Below are 27326 nucleotides of genomic sequence, written 5' to 3'. Positions count from 1 at the left end.
TAGGAAGAATTAAAACTAGACAAAGTATGGTCCTTGACATGAGTCTGTCTTGTTTTAACAGTAATTCTTTGTAAATCGTGATCTCGGCGGATATACTTTGAGAAACTGTTCGCTTATTACGGATACTTTACGAAGCCTGAGGTCTACTCCTAGAGAGTACTTTGATTATAATAAAGTAAAGTTAGAAACGAGACAGATTTATGTCAGCTACGTAAATTTGTCTCATTTTTATTCTTCCTATTTTTCTATCGACATATATATACATACACGTGCAAATTTTATGGATCTCAACCTGATTAGAGTCGATTGTTACTTCTCGCACGAAGGCATGCCGCTCGACCCTCTTCTACAAAAATAAATGTGTAAATAATGTAACAACTATCAACTGATAGAATTATTAAGAGCCGGAACTGCTTTATCTCGGTTTCTGTACTCTCTTAAAATTATATATAATTAATAAATATATTATATATATTCTTTTCAATTGATGTATACTGAAATGTATGGACGATCATTTAGCAAAAAAATACTGCTAAACGAAATGATATAAAAAGTCCCTTTTTAATATTAAATTAGTTCTTGTAACAACTCTCATTCCGTACGCAATGTCTGCAATAAATAAATAAAAAAATACAACGTTAGCCTATGAAAACGCCCAGATTGTTAACTATCCAGTTTTGAATCCCCATTTGCTTTTAAGTTGTCATCTGAAATGATTTTATTTTCCGCATAGTTACATAATATTTGTGAATATGAAGTTACTGCATATCTTGGAAGGACGACGATGCTCTGGTGGACATACCGAGATAGCACAAAAGTGCTCTCGCATGAGTTTTTAAATGTTTCCAAACAATAAAAACTAGAGTGCAGCACCATTAACAGTTATAACAATAGTTATAGTTCTTATTCTATTTTTCTATATATATCTGAAAGTTCCGGCTCTTATAATTGTATAATTAGGGTGAAAATCAAATTGCCTTTTTAGTGACTTATACAAGTACCCATTTTAGATATATCCAGTGTTTTATCGAATGTCCTGGTAATAAATATTTACATAATAAAAAATACAACATGTTTTTAATTAAAATTTATTTTCATTTATTTACACAATCACAATATTCTGGACGGATTTGTTCCGATAGCAATAGTTAAGCTATCTATTACTTAACTAACATATCTCGAATCGATCGAAGAAAGTTCGTTGAGACGCGACTATTACGCGCGCTAAGGCAAACGTATGATTTGTGAATTTCTCTTGTCTTCCACCGTAGAGTGCGATGGGAGTAGGGACAAATGCAAGTCAGTCGCTCTGATTTTACCCATAAAAATTTGACGAGATTGACTTTTCGTATTTCCGTGTATTCTCATCCAAAATTTGTTGAAAGATTACGGCTAGGTTTCTTTTACTTTCTTTCAAGTTTTTTCTTTTCATAATTGTCTTTGAGTCCTCTCGACAGAAAAGATGAATATTGCTCTAGAAGCATTATCCACGGAGAAAACGGGGGAAATACATTTGCATGGAGAATCCCGTTATTTGCTATTAAATTGAGCGAAATATCCAAAGAAAGTTTTTAATGACGTAAATCGTTCGTTAAAAGGGTTACATACTTTTAATTATTTCCAACAAACAGTTCGCCGCAAAGCAGAGGAACCTGCAAATCCTAAAATCGGTAGTGCGGGTGGAAAATCCTTTCGCAGGACATTTTAAGGACTCACGCTGTCCCCACTTTAGGCCCCCGAACCTTTCGCTTAGATCTAGTAGACCAAATTAATCTAGGTCACCAATAAATCTCTTTATTTGTTGACAAGTCCTGGAGTATTTGACTGGTTAATAACCTGTAACGAAAATTGAAATGTTTAATACGTTTGAAATGTGTACTAGAAATTAAGCGAACAAAACACATGGAGCGCCTTCGCTCACTAAGCTAGGTACTCTAACAGTTAAACTCTTAACTTTCTATTTAACAACGTTGCGAACTAATCGCTCGCGCGGCATCCATGGACAACTAATCGCTCGCACGGCATCCACGAACAACGTGTCGTTAACCAGCACGGTTGTCATAAACAGGAGATAAAAACTGCATCCTCGATTATATCCACTTACAAGGGATAACATTTACTTGTTCAATTGCGCCGTTAGACATAGTGTATAACTTGGATGTTATTTCTTCCCGGGCGCCTATGTTCTGAGAGTGGATAAAACTTTGAGAGGTGATAAACATTTAATCTTTTCCCCGTGTAGAAAAAAATAAAAGATAAAAGACATTGCAAAAAATGCAACTGATGCGTAAATTATGATAAAGTAGTGAGTTGATAGCGATAACTAAATTCATCAACTTAAAACTAAAGCTACGAGAGTTCCAAACGCGCACTTGTCTAAAAAGCCCACAACTACATAGATCTAGCCCGATATTTTTTTTTATGACCATTTCACATTGTCATTTAAAACTATTTAAGATATAGTTTTAATTGATCTCATGCGGTACCAGACCAGGCCAGAGAAAATTCTGAAATTAAATTACCGAATTTAAGATACTTCCGAACATCATAGGGCAGTTATTCAAAATTAGTCATCGTGCCTAATGTCAAATAACTTTACCTCATTGTATGCGTTGGTACGGTGGGCGCATACAGTGCACAACATAGTAGATTTCCGGCTCTCTGAGCGTGACATTTATGGTATTCCGAGCACCAGTATGTCTCACTGACAGCGGCATCTGTTTCTGCGGAAAAATCACCAATGAAACCAACCAATATCACCGAGTAACCGTTTAATGTACCTATGTTCTAGTCTGATCTGATGTTGCTTTGTCCGTGGCTGGTTACCACCATACCGACAAATTCGCGGCTAGTTTCACTACCCTGTTTAAGTGATTTTCTACGATATTGCGAAGATACCGATTAGGGGTATGTGTTTTATCAATATAGACTGCATCATCACTTACCACCGGGTGAGATTGCAGTCAAGGGCTAATTTGTGGTGATAACAGTAAACTTCAAAACAGTACAAACACGATTAAAAATAAGTAATTCATCTAGATGTTAAAAATATTTACAGCGATAACCGACAAATAATCATGCATGCTATTGATCTTGACGATTCGTTTTACTAGTTAATTCTGTTAAAATGGACTTTTCCCAAAGAGTCGTCAATATATCTCTAGCTTTTATTGAGAAAAAAGGCTTTGCAATACGTGAAGGAGGAAGGGAAATAAACTGATCCTATAATGATGACAGATTCCCTTTAAACTATTACTGGGATTCGGCACCGTAAATAATGGGTTTATCTGAATTACCTTTTTCATCCCCTTCCGCAAGTTTCAACTCCGGTGCCAAATCTTTCGCGGTGGTCACGTAGAACGTTCTAAGAATATCAATTCTGTGCACGCCGGACATGGCTCTGCTTTTCTGGTTGGAGTGGAGGTGCCGCGAAAACACGCAGCGTCTTTTACTGACATTTATCACGAGTAATCTGGGAATGTTTTATTCACGTTTAAACTCAATACAAGCTTAATAGAAACAACAAAACATAAAACAACCTCCATAATATGAGGGAAAGAGCGGAGTTTATAGTTGACCATTAAGCTGATCATTAATAATATTATTATTAACGTGGGATACTTTTTAAACCTTAGATACAGGACGATTAAAATAGTAACACAATTTTTTTATCACTTTCTGTCATTTTTGTGACAAAAAGTAAGTTTTATAGAACAACTAACCCCAATAAAGCTGTATCAAAATTTACGCTCAAGGGAAAGTTCCTTGGGTAAACCAGTTTAGCTTCCTTTATAACCTGTGCATAGCCCTCCCAGACTTGCAGAACTAACTCGTCTATCTGTGACAAAGCAGGTGTTGCTCCGCAAATCACCAAAACATAAACATCTGCCAATAACTTGCATGTTACTGCTCTGAATGCTACCTGAAAGGAAAGATACATGAAAAATTTCAATGGTAGACATTGTCTATCACAGCAAAAAAAAGTGTTATGTGTTCATTACCGTTCAACAAAAGGACATGGGTTGCCTCTCAGAATAAATAAATAAATATATTACGACAAAAATTCGTCGCCATCTAGCCCGAAATTAAGCGTAGCTTGGGTACTAAAATAACTGACGAATATATTGTTATGAATACAATATTTTCATTTATTTGCTTTCATTAATGGTCGTTTAAAGGAGATCGCTTATAGCGATAAGACTGCCTTGCGCATTTTTATTTTTGTTCTTTTACTGTCCAATATTTATTACCTTTATCCCTAAATTGTGTGCAATAAAGAATTTATCTATACACATATATAAAAATTTGTGTACTATTCGAAATCTCTAAAAGTTCTGCACCGATCAAGCTGAAATTATAGCATGATATAATATCCGTATCAAGGATTTTTTTTTTAATCTATTTTTCGCATCAGTCACATATCCGCGAGTCTTTATATCTACGCAGAAGGAAAAATAAAAAATATTGTATATCCACAAATATTGCAAAATTAAACTTATATGTAATGTATTCTTTGTTTTGTTTCTCATTTTTCAACCATTCCATAAAAATGTGCCACAGCGAAGCGTGGCAGGGTACAACTAGTATAATATATAGATAAACACCCAGACACCGAAAAACATTCATGTTCATCACTCAAACATTTTCCAGTTGCGGGAACTAAACCCACTGCTTGTGCTTCTGAGTCCAAGAAAGCATGGTCACTGCCAATCTGCCTGATTACCAGTTACAAGTTTTAGGATGAATACCATTAAGCTAACCAAGTGCAGACAGGTGCCCTTCACATGGCTTTCAGAATATCATGTAGAACTCTCAGGCGTGCAGCTTCCTTCACAATGTTCTCCTTCACTGTGTAAACACAAAACTTCTAAAACTTATGAGGGGCATGCTGGTTAAAGTCCTAACCACTAAAAAGTTACAAGATAATATGAACATTAACTACTTACATTAGGACTCATGTGCTGCAAATATACTAATGTATCCCTCAATGGGGCCCCATCTTGTGCTGCAGCAAGTAATAACAGTAACCTTGTTTCTCTTGGATCCAGTTCACAGAAATCGGAACTTGTAGCTACTAAGTGTCCATGTATTGTCAGGCATGCCCATCTTCCAGTCACACTTTGTGCATAATTGTCTAATACTTGCTGTTTGCAACAAAATACATCAAAATACTTTATTAAGCAGTGAATATTTCCAGTTATGTAAAAATGTACAAAAGTAAAACATAGTCAGTCTATGGTAATTTCAACTAACTGTCCCATTACAAATTAGTCTACTTAGTGAGTTCTATAACCTGGGAAGCACTTAGGAACATCCCTTAATTTGCTATTTACTTTTTTTTGTAATCGAGCAACCAAGCAAATTGCTTACCTATATAAACAGCAACACTTCACAGAACATGCAAGGAACACATCCAACCAAGTTCATATCACAATACATAATTTAAGAATAAGAATTTGAAGCTGCAAATTCTACAAGAATCAAAACTTTTGAACTGTGTGAGATGAAATGTCAAAGTTTGCAAAATAATGTACATAGATGTCAGCCCAAGAGTTTTCTGTGATGAAAAAACATGAATTACAAAAATACAGTACCTGTAATTGTTGTGCCTGGGGACACAAGATGCTCTGAATAAAATCCAGAACAATTGTTGATCGAGGTACCAAATTTGGATCTAAAGACTCCAATAAATAATCCAATATTGGATAACATTGTCTCAGATCCCTCTTTATTTGGTCTAAATTCTTCAAGTTTTCCAATTCTTTCTTACCAATGCAAAAAACCATGACATCGTGAATGCAAGATAGAAGGAGTTCTAAATCACACTCAAGCCCCCCAGTCGCAATTCCAATTAATGTGACACTGTGGATGTAAGATTATAATAGTTACTACTTACTCATTAAATTCAGAAGTAAGAATTAATACCTTATCAAGCAAATATTAATGTAAGAAATCGACTGAATAGATTAGAATAGAATATATTTATTGAAATAAATAACACAAAGACTTACATGGTAACTTATGATTTAATACTTGATTATCAATAGTTTAATTTTAATTTAATAGCTGAATGTTGTGCAAATAAAAAGGTTCTGACTCAGCTAATGGATACTAATATGCCCACAATTATGGTTTCTGTCAGTACAGCTTTGAGGGAAGTACAATTTTTTAAAAATTAGTGAAAAATCAAAAGAAAGGAACTCTGGAGTCATATAAAAGATTCACAGTAATGACATGAACGATTGTCACCACCATTAAGACTTAAAAATAAAGAATGAAATATACTTGTGATGTTACCTTTTACAATATTCTTTCCACAGTATTGTTCCATTATCAACTAGAGTATTGATCATTTGCAGGTTGTGACATTTTGTAAACATGTTAATCCCATGTAGGGAAGCTATTGTAGAAAACTGGATCTAATTTGAAAAATTTAAATGAAGAACTGGTAGCAATTCATCATGGTAATTTACATTTCTATTTACATGTCTACAATAAGACACTTCTGTTTACATGTCTTTATTTAGAGGTTTTGATGACTGTTAGTCATACATTTAGTATGAAGACAAGCTTTGAGAGGCTTTATCATTTTATTGGGTTTAACTAAATGGTAGAAATATTAGAAGAAGCAAGATTTTACTGCATTCAATTTCGATAGAATTGCTAATTATTTTTATTCTCTTTGATACAGACTTTGTTAATTTCTCTGTTTAAGTAAATAACTAATAAACTTTTAAATTGATATTCTTTATTATAATATCATTTAATTTTTTAGTTCCTAAGAAAATAAGATGTTTTAGTACATAACTTAGGACAAAATATATGTCATGCAATTCTTACATTTTCATTGTTGCCAGCTTTCTTAGAAAAAATAGGTACGCCACTTTCCGATGCTATTGCTATAACTATAACAGACATTTTATGTTAAACTAAATTAGAATAAAATTGATACTTTTGCGAAAGTTTCAATTTGTTTTGTAAACACCACTCCACAAATGTCAATCATAGAATATTGATATTATGATAATTATGATACAACGTTATGTCAATTACTATCAACCACAGATAATATGAAAAACAGGCGTCGCAGGTGTAATAATATTTCACTATAAATTCATAAAGTATTACAAAAAATAATTTTATTTATCAATATCCAAGAAAGCACGCAAATCAAATTCTTCTAATCAGCGATGGTGAAGACAAAGATAGATTATTTAATGAATGGTCAAATTCTGTATTAAAGTTTTTGGTTTTTTAAACTAAATATATCTAGATTGAGTTAAAAATAGTTAAAAATAAATTTACGGTAGTAATAACGATAAAATAAAAAAAATCAAAACATTATTCCTAAGTACAATATCGGAAACTCTGACTTAAAAATTGATGTGTAACGTCATTATGCACTATTACTGTCCGTTGCATTGTGAATAACATCCGCTGCATCATTTGCTGCAAAGAAATAATATTTTATTAAATATTTATCATTGCGAAGCGAATAAAAAAAACATAAACTTAAGACTCACAGTCACGACTAAGTAGTCGAGGTCCTGTTAAAGCAATTAGGATAGCTCCTAAAGGTGCTGAAATGACCACGCTTAGTACACTCACAGCGAGAATCGCTTTAGCGTACGACTCTTCTTCTGTAGGTCCGCCTGTACCAGCTGTTTGTCCGTTGTTAATCAAATCCAACGCTGCCGGTCCTAATGCGGCCTAAAATATATGTCATAAATGTAGCAAAAGTGTCCGGTTTTTGTTTAAGTTTGATCTCTTGTATAATATATAATACATACCTATTAAAAAAGGTTATAATGTTAGTTTGATTAATTTTTCAGATATATGCACGAGCCTATACGTTTTTCACTTAAAAATTGAAATTGAAAACTGTAATATCATAACATGCTCCAATACATTATTTTATGTGGTTGATTATATTTAGAAACTTAATCAAAGAAACAACACATGCATCTCAATATTTTTAAATACACACCTGAACAGTAGCTTTAGCCAACCAAGTGAGACCAATGAAGATTTTCTCTTTACTATTAAGACCACATTTAAAGCTGACTAAAAAGGTTGCTATGGCGCGTAACAATAAACATGAAACAAGGCACGTTGCCCCCATGGCTATAACGTGCGGATCCAAGGCACTTAGCTAAAAAAAAAAAAAAAATCGAACTTAAAGTATATCAAACCCTCATGGTACAATAAGTAGGTATTTAAAATACTAAATTTAAGTAGCAGTTGAGAGGTCACCTTAGGCCAGGCCATCATAGAATAAATATATCTTTATAAATTGCATACATAGTTTATTAACCAAATTTGGTTTTGAAATAAATAGAAAATAAATTAACAAATAGAAAATCTTTTAAAGCTATGGCCAAACCAATGCGTGCGACCCACGTCCGCAATTGCGTTCAAACTTACGACCAATGACAAGACGCAATGATTTGTGTAAATGGTCGCAAGTAAGACGCCACTGAGGGTGCGGGTATTGCCTAAATATCTTAACGTACCGTGATTTGAGCTCCGGTAAAAGCAAATAGAATTGGTTCGAAGAATATCCATAGTATCCTGAAAAGATTGCTGACTGGATTTTTGTTTACAGGCCAACCCTCTTTTTCCCAATAAAAGGCTGCGATAAAACCAGAAGATACTATTGCTAATGGACCTATAGAAAATAGCAACAAAAATGTATTATATGTATTTAAGTACCACAATATTCTCAATTAAAGAAATATATATAAAATGTTTACCCGCGCCACTCCACCCAATTAGATTTGAAATGAATAATGAAAAAAGACCACCCAAGAATAATATTAAAAATCTTAGTGGAACAGCATAAGTATCTCCTCTTTCGGGTATAAAAGATGCCAAAGCACCCCATAGAGATCCAAGTACTACACCGGCAATGATTGATAGCGGACCCTGAAAAATAGATTTATAGAAAAAAAAAGATAAAACCGATGAATTAAATAAGAGATTCATAATATCATAATGTGAGCTACATACGAACCTTTATTATATTAAATGTGGCGGAGCCAGTTGAAAACATTGCATTTAGAATTATGGCAAATACGGCAACGCTGACGGAATCATCTATGGCAGCCGCTGCTAACAGCAGTGTTGGTATACCTTTAGCAACTCCGTAACCTTCATCCCTTAGTCTAAATAAACAGGGAACTACCACAGCAGGTGAGACTGATGCGATCATAGAACCTAAAAGAAATCCTGAAACAAAATACTAATGTAATACTTTTTGTTATTAGTAACTAAATAATTTTTAGGATTATTTTTATCAAATGTAACCTGTTCATAAATAATAATTGCTATGCTTACCCCAAATCCATGGCAAATTTAGCAAATAATGTGAGCTTACACTGATAGCTATGCACTCAACCAACCATGGGAGAATACCCAGTTGTAATACAGCTACGTAGTGCTTTTTCAGGACACCTGCGTTAAGACCTAGTCCAGCTCTCATTAATATAATGACTAAGGCCACTTTTCTACAAAATAAGTAGATAGGTAGTTAGACATATTATATGAATGGCAGGCAATGTATAAGAAAAAAAGAAGTTTACCTTAGGTCTTGGTTCAGTTTTCGATAAGTATCAGACATATGCACCAATTGTAAATTTTGGAACAGTATGCCAGTAAGTAGCATGCCTATTAATGCTGGCAATGTGGTTATTTTGAGCCAGATCCAGCCGATTAAGTACGCAGAGATGACTAGAATCGTCATACTCAATAGTTCTCCATTTAAACTCATAGGTTCTCCTAGTTCAGCGTATAATATGCCCCAGACGAGAAGAACTGTAACAAGTCATAACATAATATTGGTATCCGTAGCTTAAGTGCTTGCATGAGTAGCCGGCACTACTAAGGCCAAGCTACAGCGCTGAATCCAATCTGCGTTAAATTCTGCGTCCAGCGTGCGACTATAAGGAGCAATGCAAAGTTGAACGCAGGTGAGACGACATGGCCCTCGCTTTAACGCCGCTTATAGGTACTATTCTTCGATACAGACACGCGAGCTTGTTATGGAAACACTTTTGGTTTATACTACATTTGCACGCTTGCAAAAGAAGAGTAATTTTTAAGTATCGATAAAATGTCAGAGTAAGAAAGATCTAATTAACATTGCATAGTTTAATTAAGTCCATAAATCTATTGATTTTTATTTTTATTACGTTTACGCTAACGTTAGCGTTGTAATTTGAGCAGCAACGTTTAGCTTAGGTAGTTCATTCAAATACTTGTTTATCCACAAAATTATCGTTAAAACGAATCGCTAAAGATGAATGTTAACTTACAAAAGATAATAATACAAAGTTGTTGAGCAGACTGCCTGAAAGTCGGAAATAAAGGAAAAGGGAAAACCTTTCCCCACCATGTCGGCTCACGTGATAGCGTATTATCGGCTTGATGAAATCGTAAACATAATTTGTGCCACCATCTAGAAAAAAAAATATATTTAGTCGCCTGGAATTTTTTTAATATACTAGGAATATGAATGTTTTAGGTACTTACGGACGAGATCCATTTTTGTTTTGATGATGTTCATCTGTAAAACATTTATTTATTCATTTTAATAATTTGTATTAATTTAATATATTATACTTTACAATAAATTGATACAACAATAATGAAGTAACAATAAATGTGAGAATAATTTTTCTAAGGAAATTAAAATATTATTTATTCATATAAAGACTTTATTTGTTTAGTTTTTTACATTGCTTGTAGCGAAATGATGATTATAAGTACAAATGCGCTGTAAAGTTTGATAAAATTTAATTGTACGGATCAGGGGTAATCAAATTTCAATCGATAGTATTATTAGCTAGTCTGCGAAATATGAAGTTGTGACAGACAGGTAAAGTCGCACGGTCATTCGCACCACGAGGTTTAATACAAAAATGGTAAGAGATATTTCAATAAGGATATCTAAAAGATATCTAAAGTCGTAAATGTTCCAGTTAGTTTAGGTTAGTAAGTATATAAAAAAATATAATTTACCTACAAACGTATACACACGAACACCTATAAACATAAAAATGAGTATGAACAATGGTAGTGAAATTAGCGGCCACACAGTCAAACAAAAAGCATACAAACAATGCGGTAAGCAGTTTTATAGCAGACTTAAAGAACATTTTTACCTGTTGAATCACAATTTGGGTCCATGATTAGGTTCAATCATGTTCTTTTCCTGAAGCAATTATAATATGAAGTTAATATTTTTAATATTAATATGTTTAAAATAAAATAACACAATTTGCATCACATTTTAAACCCACATACAACCCGGTTTCCCGGACCGATTGCAGCCACGTTGGTCAATTTCCAAAAAAAAATCACAACTACGAGCGAGATATTGGCAGGTCTGATGTCTGCGACAAATCTCTCTAGTCCGATGGGGTCAGCTCTGACACAATTGGAAGAGATCAGGCGCGGAACCGACAGCCTAACATGCTCTCCGAGGCACGGGGTGAACGACCGCGCATTTCCGAACTTCGGCTGGTGCGAAGAAATGCTTGATAGAAATCCCAATAATACTATTTCATTGGCCTTAGACGGGGAGCGTCCCTGGACTTTGTGATCTTAAGTCGAATATGTTAACCACTAGACCAACGATGCAGTCAAAAACTCTAGCCTCTAAATGATATTGTATTCGGTTAAAATAGAAGCGCTCAATGCAGACGATCATTGCCTCAGCCGCATCCAGCGTGTAAAAATCTCTACATATTGCTAAAAGTAGATACCTATATATATTTTCAAAGTCAAAGTCAAAAATATCTTTATTCAAGTAGGCCCACAGGTGGCACTTTTGATGCGTACATAAGAATTACACGGTAGTGAGATGATGGCGATAACCACATTCGTAAACTTAAAACTAAAGCTACGAGGGTTCCAAACGCGTCCCGGTCTAAGAAGAAGCCCACAACAAACTTAGCCGGGTGTTTTTTTTTTTTTTTTGTTATCGCCATCTCACAATGTCATTTTAAATTATTAGAAGAGCAACCTGGTTAGAGCAATAATTTACACCCAAGCTTTTTTATCGTTGACGTAGTCCTTTATACTATAATAGGACTTTTCTATAAGCTTACGTTTAATACAAACTTTGAACTTTTTAAGAGACATCTCCAAGATGTCAATTGGTAGTTTATTGTAAAATTGTATGCAATTTCCTTTAAACGAATTATGAATTTTATGTAACCTAGTATATTGCACTGTAAGTTTATTCTTACTTCTAATGTTTAAATTATTGCAGTCACATTTTTTCTTAAATTTAGAAATGTTTTTATGGACGTACATTAAATTTTCAAATATGTACTGACTATACACTGTCATTATTTTAAAATCTTTAAATTTATCTCTCAATGACTCTCTCGGACCCATTTTGTAGATAGAACGAACAGCCCTCTTCTGCAGCACGAAAATAGTGCTAATATCAGCAGCATTACCCCAAAGTAAAATTCCATATGACATAATGCTGTGAAAGTAACTAAAATATACCAGTCTAGCAGTTTCTACGTCGGTCATATGGCGTATCTTCTTTACCGCATAGGCAGCAGAACTAAGCCTGTTCGATAAATTATTTACATGAGGGCCCCATTGAAGTTTAGAATCTAACGTTATTCCTAGAAAAACTGTCGTATCCTCCAGTTTCAGTTCCTCATTATTAAGTAGTACAGTGGTTTTCACGTGTTTAACATTAGGTAAAGTGAATTTTATACACTTGGTTTTTTTTCCGTTAAGAACCAAATTATTAGCTTCAAACCACTGTACCACTTTAGCGAGAGAGTTGTTTACGTCGTCAAAAGCTAGTTCACGTCGATTTATTTTAAAAGTCAGTGATGTATCATCGGCAAACAGAACTATCCCGTGTTTATCCTTGGCAAGGTAAGGAAGGTCATTAATGTAAATAAGGAACAGAAATGGTCCTAATATAGACCCCTGTGGGACACCTATTTTCATAACTGATCCATTAGACCGTTTTCCATTCACGTCGACTTTCTGAATTCTATCGCGTAGATAGTTACTCATTAAGTCTAGAGCTACACCCTGAATTCCATAGTGGTGTAGTTTCCTAACTAACGTTTCGTGTTGAACACAATCAAACGCCTTAGATAAGTCACAGAACACACCAAGTGCATCACGTGACTCCTCCCAGGCTTCAAATATGTTTTGTATTAGCTCAACACCTGCGTCGATTGTTGAGCGACCCCGTGTGAAACCAAATTGCTTAATATGAAGTAAATTATACTTATGAAAATGGTAAAGTAATTGATTTAAAATGAGTTTTTCAAAGATTTTACTGAAAGTGGGTAGTACGGATACTGGTCTAAAGTTAGTGGGGTCAGAAGTACTACCCGATTTAAACAATGGAACTATTTTACTAAGTTTCATTAAGTCAGGAAACACACCACAATCTATACAATTATTAAATATTAAGGCTAAGTCGGGTGCAACAATATCAATTAATGATTTGACAACGTTTACGGAAATGCCCCACAGATCATTTGTTTTTTTATTAATTAATAATTTAAAGGCTTTAATAACGTCAGAGCCACTAACATGCGTGAATTTAAAAGAATGGTTACACTCAGGCACATTTTCCTTTAATAGAGAGAGAGCCATATCTGGTGAAGAGTTTAATGATTCTGTTGTGGAGACGGGAATGTTGGTAAAGAAGGTTTCAAAAGCAGTAGCCACCTCGAAATCTGTTGTTAAGGCTTTATTATCTACATTAAGTTTAAAGTTAATATTTCGTGGTGTTACTCTTCCCGTTTTTCTATTTTTGGACGTTATAAAATTTAAAGATACCTTTAACGATTTTATGGATATAAATGTCAATATTATGTTTGTCGATAACTTTTGACATCCCTATGATCGGCACTACCGCGATCCCACAGATCATGTTCTTTTGGAAGGGTGACAGCAGAAACACACCAATCGAACGTCGAGAGACGCCATTAAATAACAAAGACGCACGAAAGATACACGTGACTTAGCAACGCCATCTATATTAATTTGTGTAAACCCCGAGCCTAAAAATGCATTTGTGATAATCCGACTGTACATTTAATTTATACAGATTGCTAAAAATTATACTTCAGTTGATCAAAAAATGAAAAACTTATAGAACTTACTAAAAGTAACCTCAAAATCGTATTCTTCTCAAATTCACTTTGAAGCACTTTTCACGTGAAACACGGAACTCAACTGAAACAAATCAATTCCTAATCAAATAATAAGGGGCCTTTGTCACATGGGGCGTTTATCACTTTGACAAACATAAACATCCTAAACCAATATGCAAATAATAAAATATAGGTAGGTATGTTAATAGATCGCGTCAAAGTAACTACTACGTCAAGTAATCAGATGATGTTTATTTTATTCAGTCACCCACAAGGTGGCGTATGTTTGTAGTTGTTATTTTATTCTAAGCAATGAGTTAGCGGAATTATTAATATGTGTGCGTTCGGATCGGTACGGTTATTTTGTCTCTATTTCCGGCGTATATGCCTATATGAGTGCTGGTATGGTATTTTCCATGGGGGTGTGTTTAGTGTTATATCTAATTACTGGACTTATACCAATAAAAATATTGTAGGTATAACTATTTTGACACATTACAAAACTTTAGTACATACATACATCTTCATAACTATATTATGATATCTATATAATCGAAAAATATAATCTATCTATCTATATATAGTAACAATTAAGAGTTATTTTGCTTGTTTGCTTGAACGCGCTAATCTCTGGAGCTACCGGTTAGTCGGTTTTTTTTTTAAAGTATTGGTAGGGAGCCAAATTTTTGAGTAAAATCAAGCTAGTCATTGATGACATTCCTGAACAATTACGTAGGTAGGCAAGTTGTCAATCTCATCAATTCGTATTAGGTACAAGTACGGAGTACCTAGCATGTTTAGAGATTTCGCGGCTTTATTAACTTATTTTTTTTTCTTATAAAGACAAACGCATCCTGCGATCTCATCGGTTTGTAACTACTGGATATGAAGCTGTTTGACTGTTTGTTTGTTTTGAGATAGATGCCTATGTCCTAGACAAAATACAACTAATAACAGCTACGTAGGAACATCACATCAAATCCTCAAATAGATACTTATCACGGTAAGTTCCTGAGCTTGCTCTCTATTCTCTATACTCTAACTTTGGATCCCAGCAGATACCTCTGTCTTTCCAGAATTATGTGAGAAAATTTGCATGCCTGAGAGTTCACTACAAAGTTCTTAAAGGCATGTGAAGTCTACCAATGGAGTTAATGGGTTGATTATGAAGCTGTTGAAAAGGAAATGAAAGACTGCGGCAAAGACATAAAAACCTATTTAAAATATTCCTTCATATATGAAGTCCCACTTGACCTAGTTAGTATCTAAACTTTAAAATTTTCCATTTTTGACATTAAATTCAACATTTGCATTTTTTCTTCACTTGTACTAAAAAACTTAACTTCGTGCCAAATTAAAAAATTTCAGGCCACAGAGAAATAATTTAAAGTTTAAGTAATTACAGTCAGTTTCTGCGACATTTATTATGAAACACGTTTTGAATGGCTGTGTTTATTTTAACCTTACATCGACACCAAGAAGTGTCTTTATTATTTAGTTGATTGTATATTTGTCTTTCTAAGAAAATGCGTTTTGCAATCTAACGGGCGAACGGAAAAGGAACCTATATAATTTTTTTTCCTACTTCACGTTCGAAGGCCTAAAAAATAGATGATTTTTAATTACTACCAACGGCCAAATATTCACAAAATTTTTATGAATTTGACTGTACCGTTATTCTAAGCTTATACGAGTATATATTTCAGAAGGGATATCAACAGCATCTTCAATTGGCCTCGTTAGGGCTAATCATTGTTCTGCCGACCTGCATAGTTAGGTTTCATGAAGCAGAATTTTTCTAGGTCCACCTAGGTCTGTCTAAGCACGACTTCAAATAAGGTAAGTACTTAAAATAATAATCGTTATTAGTAGGTAAAACGGTTTTATTTGGTTAACTTTTGGCCTTTGCCAGAATACTTAAGTCACTGGAATGACACTTGATAGTTAATATTTGGACGCAAAGTAAAAGAATTTTGTAATATTTCGATTATTGCAGTAGCTGATTAGAAATATCATGATGATGAAAATTATAAATAATACCTATTTTTTGTACCTTTGTCAACCACTGACCACTTTAAAATTTTGCGCTCTTCTGAAAAGCTGATGTTTGCTTCTTTAATAGTTTTAAGAGACGGTGTGAGATGGTGATAACAAAAAAAAAACAACCGGCTAAGTTTGTTGTGGGCTACTTCTAAGACCAGGGCGCGTTTGGAACCCTCGTAGCTTTAGTTTTAAGTTGAAGAATTTAGTTATCACCATCAACTCACTTCTAGGTATGTTATATTTTACATGTAATGAACGCATCAAAAGTGCCATATATGTGCCTATTTGAATAAAGAAATATTTGAATTGAATATTTTGTATTATTTATGTAACTCATTTCAATTTGCTTGATTTGACGGTAAAAAAAAAACAGTAACATCTTTGCTAACACCGATACGTAGTGGTGTTTCTACGTAAAGTGAATGTGAAAAGTCCATACACCTTTCTCAAACCCCGCCAATAAACGCCATGAGGTTATAGCAGTACAGGCAGTGTCGGAAAGTGGTTCAACGGAAAATGTCTCGAATTCTTTTAGATTGTATCAAAAAAATTGTGAACACGGTGTTTTTATAGCGTACAATTCTTTAATAAAAAAAATAGTTTAATGTACAAAAGTTACCTGTGATAAAAGCAAAGGTGTGAGAATCTGCATGCAAGATGATTTCTGTTCATTTTAAGTTGTTAAGTTTACTTTTAGTGTTGATAAAGTCCGGTAAGTTTGGTTTATATTTGAATTTAACTGTAAATGAAATAGGTAGGTATTAATTTTATAATTGTACCTATATCTTAATATCATAGCTAATCAATAAAGTAGATATAATAGATACTTATAATAAAAGATAACAAGTTTGTTTTCAACAGATTTGTTTAAAGCTCATTGGATACCTATGAACAAACAATTCATGTTTGTTCATAGGTATCCAATGTTGTGAGGTTTTGTCATAGTATAATGATTTATTGTTGTTCAACGAGAGTATCAAAAGCACACTAGCTTAGCAAAAAATTTTTATAACATTAACTGTCTATCTGTAGGTACTAGCTTGCCCTAAAAAAATATAATGCTATTTACTAGTTTCCTTTAGGGTAGACAATGCTTTTATGCATATATGCGATTAATGCGTAAAATAAATATACACAGTGATGAATTATTTATATTGAAGGAAATGCCTCAAAAAGAAAGATTTTTAAAAACCTGTTGATACCGAGTCAGAGTCGCAAACTTGGAGGGTTTCGTAAATTGGAATTAAAAGTAGGTATAAATTTTAATTCCCATTCATATCTGCGAATCTTGTAAAACGAAATATGATAATACTAACCTTTTTTGTTGTAGTCATATTAACACTACAATAGTATAATCAGCTATATATTCAATATTTTAGGTATGGTATGGTACTATGGTGCTAATTGTACGTACAGAAATTCCAAATAGGTAGTTTAACACGCTTTGTTTTTACGTAGACCCCGGAAAAAACGTCTAAAACTAAAGACAATAAACGGCAAGTGTTAGTCAGACTCTCATAAATGGACCCGTTCAAAACGGAATTCTATTTCGGTAAAGCTGACCTAATTTTTGATAGGTGTCAACACTGATTAGACATTTTTTGCTTTCCTTTTTCTCTTGATAATACGAAAACTATGCGGTTTAAAAATAAAAAGAAACTTGTTTTACATATTATGCGCAAATGAGGTCAATTCAAAATAAGAGTATGAAATCTCGACGCTCAGATTTTTTCATAGCAATGTCATTTATCCTACTGACAAGCGACCTCAAGCGATTTAGAGTTCTAGATCTATTTTGGCGTAGAAATCAATCAGGGTTTTAGATTTAATATAACTGCCATTCTTAACCCTAATAGGTTAGGCCGCTACAATCTTAAACTGCATTATCACTTACCACAAGCAAGGAAGAAAGTGCCTCAGAAATAAATATTATCTACACTAAATTGCATATGTTGTCACAAGTCCTTCTTATTATCCTATCTATTATCATTTCGAATATTATACCGGTGTATAAACAGAAAGTGTTTCGAACGGGTTTTCATAATATAATGAATCTCTACATGTAAAACTCTATACGATAACTGTTTGGTGTATCTTATTAATTATATTTTTATTATATTAGCATTTCTAGAGACCTACTTTAAACTAAACATTATAATATTAAAGTGAACCGGTTCAACTCAATAAGAAAACCGGCCGTTGCGTTCAAAAATATTCCACTGTTTGAAAATGCGCTGCAACTTATTGTGTATTCATGGATTACCTAATAATTTAACGAGCTTTATCGATTGATATAAGTTACTAAAAAGTTAATAAATTGTTCGAAATTTACCGAAATCAATAAGTTTCCAATAAAAAATTTAGACAATTTACATGAAGAACTACGTACAAACTTATTGGATTTGGGTTCCATTATGTGCGATGTGCGTGTTTTTACCCGACTAGATATGGAAGGCCAACATTTTAGTTTTACCTGATGTAATTTCCAAGATAATCATTAGATTTTGTTGAATAATGAAAATAAAATGTTGTAATATTGTCGTAAAGATGTTTGCTTAGCCTTAACGCAGCTACTACGAAATTATGATAGAACAAGTAAGTAGGTAGGTATAAGGATTTCGTAATTTTTGAAAAAAGTTACCTCTTTGGAAATTGGAGATTAGCTAAATTTATTCATTTGAATAAGTAAATTGTGCACTCGAATACCTAAAATAATCAGTTTTGTTTATAAACGTAGTTTCATACAGCTGTTTAAGTGTTTCAGAATAAATAAATGATGACTGTCGTATGTCGGAAACATACAAAAGCCATAATTATATTGGACTTAATCTGGAAAATGTGAATAAAAATCTCGTTCCCATCCACCATCAGCCTATTTCTTTAGGGAGTAGACCTACAACGTTCGTTGCTTAAATGCGGGCTATTGGGCTTTAAATAAATCACAAGCTAGTGATAATAACCGGGCGTGCACGACTTTACTGTATTTATTATTTGGATTTAAAGATTTCGTATTGATTTATCATTATTGATTTAAGTGACCCAAGTTCCCTTTAAAGTGTAAATAAAAGAGAAATTAAAATATAAATGCAATGAAAGCCGAGGAAAAGTGACAATAAACAAAGAATACCATACTCTCATGGCATGACAATGCCTCGTATAAATAAAAGCTATCGCAGGCGAATTAGATATGCTCTACGAGTATAAAACAATTATTTTTACCCATACTTTTTCTCTTTCCTTGTATTGTAATATTTGACTGAGCGAAGCAAGCTCCTATATATTTTTGCTCTTTGTTCGTACTACAATAAGCAAGAAATATGCTACAATAGCGGTCGAAACTACCTTAATTCTTGATTTACTTGGGTGAATTTACACGCCTTATAACTTTTGAATGCAGAAAAGTAGACACTTTAGATGCTTAAGCTCAAAGTCGAAAATCCTACTGATATTATAAATGCGAAAGGTAGTAAGGATTGATGGATGTTTGTTACTCTTTTATGCAAAAACTACTAAATCAATATTGATAGAACTTTACATAAATATACATCAGATTAAAATACAGGTATAATTTATAAAAATACTAGCTGTTGCCCGCGACTTCGTCAGCGTTTGATTTTGTTTTTAAAGTATTCAGTATCGCTAAGCTTTAAATGAGTATAGTAGTATATATATATATAACATGTGACTGCCAATTAATTATAGACAAATAACTTGAAATAAAATAAAATTGCGACTATAATTAAAGATCTAAGCTATCCTATCTCTTAAGTTGGACCAGACTGCTCACGGTGTACCAATTTAATTTTAAATCGGTTAAGTAGTTTAGGAGTCCATCGCGGACAAACATCGTGACAGGAGATTTATATATATTATAAAAATATTGTGTAAATTAGCTTAAGTATAACATTAGCTTTCGGAAAAATGTGCCATCTGAGAGCTATTTTGGTGTGCGCCGCATAAACCGTTGGAGCAAGAAGAAAATAATTATTAAAAAAAAAAAGTCTTTTAAAGTTGACTCTATAGCCCTTTGTATGGTAATCAAACTTGTTTTAAAGTAATGCATTATTTGCCAAGGTGTTTTTATAAACATTATTCGAATTCTAGTCCTAATAAATACGTATTTAATTTTGAACGAAATTGCTCTTGACATTATTTGATTTTAATGAATATGTTAGGAGAAGTCATAGTTTTAAAATCGCATAGCACCACCATTGCATTTATGATCTGCAAGGCGGACATGAAGTATCTACCTACTATAATTTTACTTTTACTGATCATATTCTGATAATGTGATTTACCTCCTGTTTTGTACAGGCTGTTTTAACAGCTTTGTTACATATAGCAGGCAATCGAGTATTAACTCTTGAAAATTTAAATATGTTAAAGAAGAGTTTTAGATGTTTTTCTTGTGAAATAATAAGTGCCGCATGAAATTACTCTTCACAATGTTGTTACATTACATTCTGTTTTTTTTTTTTACAAAATTTACGGATGCCACTGCCACTAATATGCGTAAAAAAAAAGTTAAGGAGCATCCTATGTCTAGTGTCAGCGACGTGGTGCGGGGGCTGTTTCATCAGCGTGGAGAATACAGCTATTATCATCATCATATCACTCCTTTACCGGCCACTACAGGGCACGGGTCTCCTCCCACAATGAGAAGGGGTTAAGGCTGTAGTCCACTGCGCTGGACCAGTGCGGATTGGTGGGGACTCACGATATTTTCCGTCACCATTCAAGCATGATTTAATTGCCTAAATTAAATAAAAACGCACACAAATCCGAAAAGTTAGAGGTGCGTGACTGGTTTCGAACTCAGTCCCCCGAAAAGAAAGCCGCAGCCGTACCGATTCACTATCTTCGGCTATCACTGATTCTGGTATAAATAAACACTCACAAATAATAAACTAAGTTATGCGGTTGTTTTCGGAGCGGTTGAGCCATTATTATTTATTACCTATTATACCCAAATAAACGATGATAGCGCATTGTGTAGGAGCTCGATTTCAATTTCAGGGGGCCGAGTTCGAATCCCGGCACCTCTGACTTTGCTAAGTAATGTGCGTTTTAGGTTATTAATAAATCACTTGCTTCGAGAAAACCTGCATGCCTGAGAGTTCAACATAATGTGTGGAGCTCATAGGTGTGCGGAGTCCACCAATCCACACTGTGCAAGCGTAGTGGACTACGGCCCTAACCCTGTCTAATTATGGGACCCGTTCTCTGTTAGATTGATTAGATTTGGCCGGCAGTGGGTTGATGTGATGATGATAACCGAATAACTTTTCGTTTCGATTTTTTTACTTTCCCAAGATCCTTAACAGCTTGATGGGGTTTTGCGAAAACACCAGAAACCATAACGGACGGCGATACTAATCTAAATTTTCACTTTTCATCAAGCGTGATCGAGGTTAATCGTAAACCTTTGTTTAAAAAACAAGAACGCCGGCTAAATGAATGCTTCTATAATGCGTAAGGATTCACTTTCGTTTTGGCGATTTCTCTATTGTTGCCGTGCAACTTGACAGCAAAACTGCCTTACAATTAAAAGGCACCGGTTCGATTCCCAGCTCATTGCCCGCTGCTAAATACGTACATATTAAAAAAATGGTTCGACTATACCATTTAAATAAAAACCCCTCACTCTCCTTCCCAAAGTAGTACAAGCTACACACAAACTCCCATTTAACCTCCATTACTTTTCCGTAAACCCTTAGTTTATATATATATTTGTTGTACCACCTACCAAGCTTCGATAGTATTTTCTTCTACGCCTTTGGTCGCCTGGAAGAGATCGCTATATAGCTATTAGTACCGCCAAATTGTACCTCCTACCTTAACGTTCTATTAAATTTGTATTTTGAGAATTTTTCTGTGTGTGATGTACAATACAAGTGGATTCATTGATATAAACTTGATGTATTTTGGAGAACGTAATCTTGTTTTTTATTGTTCATAGTATTTAACTGCTATAATAAGATTTGTATCTTAAACACTCACAATGTATTTGTCAAAGATCGTAGGTACAGTCAGTAGCGTGCACTTTATATATGCACAAAAGCACTGCCTACCGAAATTATTTTATATAACTTGTATTTCCAGGGAATTTTACCATTGAATTGTTTCCATGTGTCCTGTCTTATGCATACCCTGGTCGTAGACTCTGTGCACGCCGATGATTCATTCGTACTTAGCTGATATAGAATCCTAGGAGGAATGTAACTACAAAGTTCCAAGTTTGTAGGCAATAGTAGTCGTAGTTAGTAGGATAAAAAAGGATAGTTCCTGGGTTTTTCTGGTGGGAGGCTTCGGCCGTGGCTATTTACCAATTCCGGTACGGTGTAAGAGAAGAGAGTAAAAACCGATTAGGTGGTATGGGTTAAATATAACTGCCATATCCCTGTTGGTTAGGTTACCATCTTAGACTGCATTATCGTCAACAAAAACATCGTCAACACATAAAATAATAATCGTACAGATAAAAATCATTCATAAAACATTACAATAAAAATCTAAACATTAAAGCACACTTAAAACTAACATATAAATATTATCGTAATCATAGTGTGTGTACGTATGTATAATATCATTTAAGCGAATAATTGTATAGTAAAAATAATGAGCATATCTGATATCACTAACCAGCAGGTGAGATTGCAGTCAAGGGCTAACTTGAAGTGGAATAAAAAAAAAAGGATTTTGGGGTTAGTCAGTCAGTCAAGTAATATAGCCAGGGTTGCCAGATCGATTCTTCCTGTTATCCGGATCAATAACCGATTTTTCGGGATTTTAGGGAGAAATAAAAAAATAAGTTAATAATATTAATTATACATAATATATTAAGTAAACAAAAATATTTTTGAATTGCACTGTAGACATAAGAAAAAAAAACATATTAGGTATTTATGACACATATGATAAGAACCGAATGAGCATGGTTATTGTTTCTTGCCATGAGTATTTATCTTTTTTTTGTGTGTGTTGTTTGCAAGTTTCGTTTGACGAAAATGTGAACTTAAAATTATCGAACTTGTTTTTCGGGACAAAAAAACACACTTTTGCATTTCTTATATTATATCAATGGTTTTTTTTTTAAATCTAAGGTTGTTGATATGATAACATTCATTGATTAACGATTGAGCGTGTGTAGGCAGGTGGTGAAAGTGAGAATCCAACTACTGCATTGGATCCTCTGTTACAATATATATAGGTATAAACAGACTTTCGTTTGCGTTTTCTATTACCTATTACCTATTATAAAGCAAGCAGGTATTGTAAAAAATCAACACCTGTGACACTAGCTATTGTTACTTTATATTGACCATCTTTTGTGAAGAAGTATTTCGGTACTAAAATGGTTTTCTACGTAATAAATTAAACTGTAATTTTGACTGGTGGTATGTGACGATGCTGTCAAAGATGGCAGCAGGCTAACCTATTAGGGGTTTATAGCCCTAGTCAGTTTCTACGAGGCAGTGTAACGGAATTTCGGAATGCTTAATCGTTTGCTGGCACGGCTTTGTCGGTTTGTCGGCTCCCACCAGACCAGATCAGAAAAAAACCGTAACTTTAAAGTCGGAAACTGCTTCGCCCGGGGAATAAATCCTGGACCTTAAACTAATAAGTCAACAGCGCTGTGATCTTAAAGCGATATAGCGCCGGGTTCGATATCCGGTAGGAGCAATTAAGGAATTTATAATTTCTGAATTTTCTCTGGTTTAGCCGGTTGGAGGCATCAACCTTTTCAAATTACCACCAAAGCGACTCAGTAACTGATTAAAATTTCCGGCACGTTGAAACCGATCCGTAGTATGAGTGGAATATTACTGCCAAGTCCGTAGCACTGCTACCATCTTGGACTGCGCCATCACAATATATTATATATTGAAATTGGAGTTGAATAATTAGAATTTAAATTTAATCACCCTTTAAGTTAACTTTTAAGAAGTTTCAATTATAAGTTTATGTTTTTTCAGCACCTCAAACCGATGGAAATAGCATAATGCCTATGATAGACTTCCGATACTTCAGATGCGTGATGAAGCGAGAGTGGACATGTCCGGACAGTGAAATCAATTTCTATCTCTACACGCCGTAAGTATTAATTTTTTCATTAAATATATTCGTAGCTGCAGCTTTAACTGCCTTGGTTAGTTTTTAGATGTTATACTATACTAATACTGTTATACTAATAGTATATTAGACAATGTTATACTAATAGTATATTAGTCAATGTATATCATACTTTTATCATGAATAAATGAAATCGACAGTGAGTAGATGGAATACTCAGTGTACGCAAGTTACCGTAACAGTTTATCGGATTGCCGTGAACTTGTTCTTAGGTACTGTTACTTTCTTTAGTTTCCAGTTCTGAAAACTACTGTGTTTTATGCAATACTACTCAGACAAATAGGAGTAATACCGAGTGATATCCATACATGGTTATCTACTTTTTATCGTCTTAACATCTGCGGCCCTATCTACGCTGTCTCAAGGCAAAATTCTAGTGCCCGGTTTCAACAAGACACTGCCTAATTAAGTAACGCAATATCAAAGAAGATTCCTACCCATATATTTACTGTTCACCAACCGATTTTCACTAGGCAACTCATATAGCCTAACGTGTCTATGATTATTGCCACATGGTGTGGTATTTTGTGTTTCCATTATCACATTTTTCATTATGTATGGATTTAAGGTTATTGAAAAACCAAATTTATATTATTTTTCACCTGTCATGTGTCAGGTCCGAGTTCACTACGCACCGCCGAATCTCGTAAAACATCATCTAAGGTTTGGTGATACGTTTATTTTGCTTTGCGCATGACCCAAATCCTTAGGCATACGATGTAAGGGATTCCTATGTTTATCGAAAACGGGAATTAATGTTCTAAATAAGGTATTATTCAACATCTTAATATAAGACACGTGGCTTTGTGTCAAAGCCGAGTTTTGATAAATAACTGTAAGTCCTTTATCTGGGAACTGTCCAAAATTACCTATGTATTAATATAAAATTGAATAAAATCTGATACTGAAGGTCTTGCCCCTTTGAATGACCAAACAAATTATTTGTGTTTGAACTTATTTGCATTCATGCACATATATTAAAATAGTCACGAGGTCCTGAGAACCGTTAAAACCGAAATTTCGAACGAATATTTCTTCGGTTTATGTCGTCCCTTCTAAAATCTTCAAGTATCGGGGACACATTAGGCCTATTTCGAAGACTTGGTCTGACCCAATATCTTCGTTTGATTTTGCGGTTCTTTTTATGAATAATGACATACAACACTACACTTGCGATACACGCAACTATATCATAGTCCAACATCTTTCGATTCTACGTACACGACTAATTTCAACGAAAGTCACAACACTACTGCGTAAATTGCAACCGCGACTGCAGGCCGCCGGTAAAGCCGGCGGCAAAGTCAGCGGCAAGGCGGTCTGAAAGTCGGCGGCAAACCCGGCGGCATAAGCCGGCGGCATGTGTGGATGCGCCATAATAGTTACAATTCAAATTATTTCAGGTTTAGGATTGTAATGAATGTAATATTAATTAATAAGTACGATATCAAAAGATTCTAATCTTCGATTTCAAGCATGTCCGGATCTCTAATCACTATTAAAAGCTTGCGAAGTTAATAAGCCCTAATTTATTATAATATAGATAAATACTTAGTAAATAATTGCTCGGTCAGTTGGTATAATCAATAAAGTTATCTTCAAGATTAATAAATATATGTATAAAATTAATGCAACAATTTTATTTTATTTGACACAAACCTTTTCACGCCACTTTCAGCCCTCCTGAATGTCAGTTAGATAACATTGTTTTTTTTTGTTACAATGATTAACACCATCCACCGCTGCAGCGAATCAATAATTTTATTTTATACTATCTTTGGCCGGCCCCGCTTTGCACTACACAGTCTGGGGTAATATCCCGTTCCCGTAGGACAAAAAGTAGTACTTACCCTATAATATGATAAATTCATGCATTCGTTGTATACGAATCTATAGATATAGCTAAACCGGACGTGGAATTTCTGTAAACAAACCAAAAATTTCCGAGTTAAACATTTAAATATTAGTTTAACACTGTATTCTGAAAATAATTTAACCGCCCAGTGTTTAATACGTAGTTTTAAATTACTGCTACATGTCTAAAAACCCTATATTATAGCACTCATCATATATATCAATCGTCAAATTGGCTACAGATGGTAGGTTATGATGATATTTTCTGGCCAGCGCAGCGGCGCGGCGTCTCGCTAATGTGATTACCATCTTGGGTCAACGTTTCTTAACCAGCCGTGACGACTGATTAGTGTTGCCATAACTAGGCCACAATACGCTTTTTGGAGTTCCTCGTGGACCTACTAATTATGTCGAAACTTTTATGAAACTATCGTTATTTATCGTTCATCATCATCATATCAACCCATTACCGACACAGTAGACGGGTCTCCCCCCACAATGAAAAGGGACCGTTAAGTCCACCACGCTGGCCCAGTGCGGATTGGTGGACAATAATAATAATAATAAAGTTAAGCCGACCTTTATGTTTCCGATTGTCCAACATCTAAAGAAACCTTCGCGTGGTTGTTGGATCAAGGGTCGGATACAGAAAGCAGTCCTTAAAATGGCGCGTATGGTGTGTAGGTTCATCACGCTGGAGCCCTGATCACCGGTTGCTTGGGCATTCAAAAGCCCCGCAAGCGGAGGGTGGATGTTTTTTCTTATAAATTTTTAAAAGTGGATTTTATTTTTTTAAGCATTGTTAAGAATTAAAAACAACAATAATAAATGATAGAGATATTATAATAATAAATATACTACGACAATATACACATCGCCATCTGGTACCAAAGAAACGCGTAGCTTGTGTTATGTGTACTAAAATAGTTGATGAATATTTTTATAAATATAATACACATTAATACTTATAATATACAAATAAACACCGAAAAACATTCATGTTCATCACACAGACATTTTCTAGTTGTGGGAATCGAACCCACGGCCTTGGACTTAGGAAGCAGGGTCTCTGCCCACTGCGCCAGTCGGCCTTAACTATTATATTGTAGTAGTGGTATTTGTCGTTACTTCCACAGAATTAAGAAAATT

The 27326-nt window shown here is 34.3% G+C and overlaps 3 protein-coding genes across 11 annotated transcripts in view; 1 reads left to right on the top strand and 2 right to left on the bottom strand.

Annotated features, from left to right (window-relative positions):
• Nucleotides 1–1072: 1072 nt before the first annotated feature.
• Nucleotides 1073–7038, bottom strand: LOC120627669 (protein fuzzy homolog). Of its 3 annotated transcripts, none has more exons than XM_039895690.1 (8): nt 6841–7038; nt 6298–6419; nt 5595–5862; nt 4947–5144; nt 3723–3922; nt 3297–3472; nt 2600–2723; nt 1073–1836 (listed from the first exon to the last, which is right to left on the bottom strand). In XM_039895690.1, exons 1-8 carry the CDS (start codon nt 6916–6918, stop codon nt 1779–1781), a joined length of 1224 nt encoding a protein of 407 aa, XP_039751624.1. In that variant the 5' UTR covers nt 6919–7038; the 3' UTR covers nt 1073–1778. The 3 variants fall into 3 exon arrangements, with proteins under 3 accessions (XP_039751624.1, XP_039751625.1, XP_039751626.1); XM_039895691.1 differs by having other exon boundaries at nt 2600–2717; XM_039895692.1 differs by lacking the exon at nt 6298–6419 and having other exon boundaries at nt 6841–6905.
• Nucleotides 7039–7122: 84 nt separating this feature from the next.
• On the bottom strand, nt 7123–14365 carry LOC120627664 (sodium/hydrogen exchanger 9B2-like). Of its 5 annotated transcripts, none has more exons than XM_039895682.1 (13): nt 14157–14365; nt 11163–11212; nt 11020–11043; nt 10531–10564; nt 10314–10456; nt 9582–9813; nt 9337–9506; nt 9014–9228; nt 8754–8925; nt 8514–8668; nt 7988–8152; nt 7524–7710; nt 7123–7449 (listed from the first exon to the last, which is right to left on the bottom strand). In XM_039895682.1, exons 2-13 carry the CDS (start codon nt 11185–11187, stop codon nt 7397–7399), a joined length of 1575 nt encoding a protein of 524 aa, XP_039751616.1. In that variant the 5' UTR covers nt 11188–11212; nt 14157–14365; the 3' UTR covers nt 7123–7396. The 5 variants fall into 5 exon arrangements, with proteins under 5 accessions (XP_039751616.1, XP_039751618.1, XP_039751617.1 ...); XM_039895684.1 differs by lacking the exon at nt 14157–14365 and adding an exon at nt 13831–13920; XM_039895683.1 differs by lacking the exon at nt 14157–14365 and adding an exon at nt 11301–11737.
• A 667-nt stretch (nt 14366–15032) lies between these two features.
• Nucleotides 15033–27326, top strand: part of LOC120627670 (pancreatic lipase-related protein 2) — a 68841-nt gene continuing 56547 nt past the window's right edge. Inside the window, exons 1-2 of one of the 3 annotated variants that reach the window (XM_039895695.1) lie at nt 15033–15404; nt 24167–24284. In XM_039895695.1, coding sequence (XP_039751629.1) covers nt 24193–24284 — 92 coding nt within the window. In that variant the 5' untranslated portion in view covers nt 15033–15404; nt 24167–24192. Of the gene's footprint in view, nt 15405–16729; nt 16903–24166; nt 24285–27326 lie in introns of those variants that run through there. The other 2 variants (XM_039895693.1, XM_039895694.1) reach the window with 2 other exon arrangements.

The sequence above is a fragment of the Pararge aegeria genome, chromosome 11 (assembly GCF_905163445.1).
Source record: "Pararge aegeria chromosome 11, ilParAegt1.1, whole genome shotgun sequence".
Classification (NCBI taxonomy): Eukaryota; Metazoa; Arthropoda; class Insecta; order Lepidoptera; family Nymphalidae; genus Pararge; species Pararge aegeria.
The sequence above is the reverse complement of the archived record's forward strand: the minus strand, read 5'-3'. Positions and strand labels throughout refer to the sequence as shown.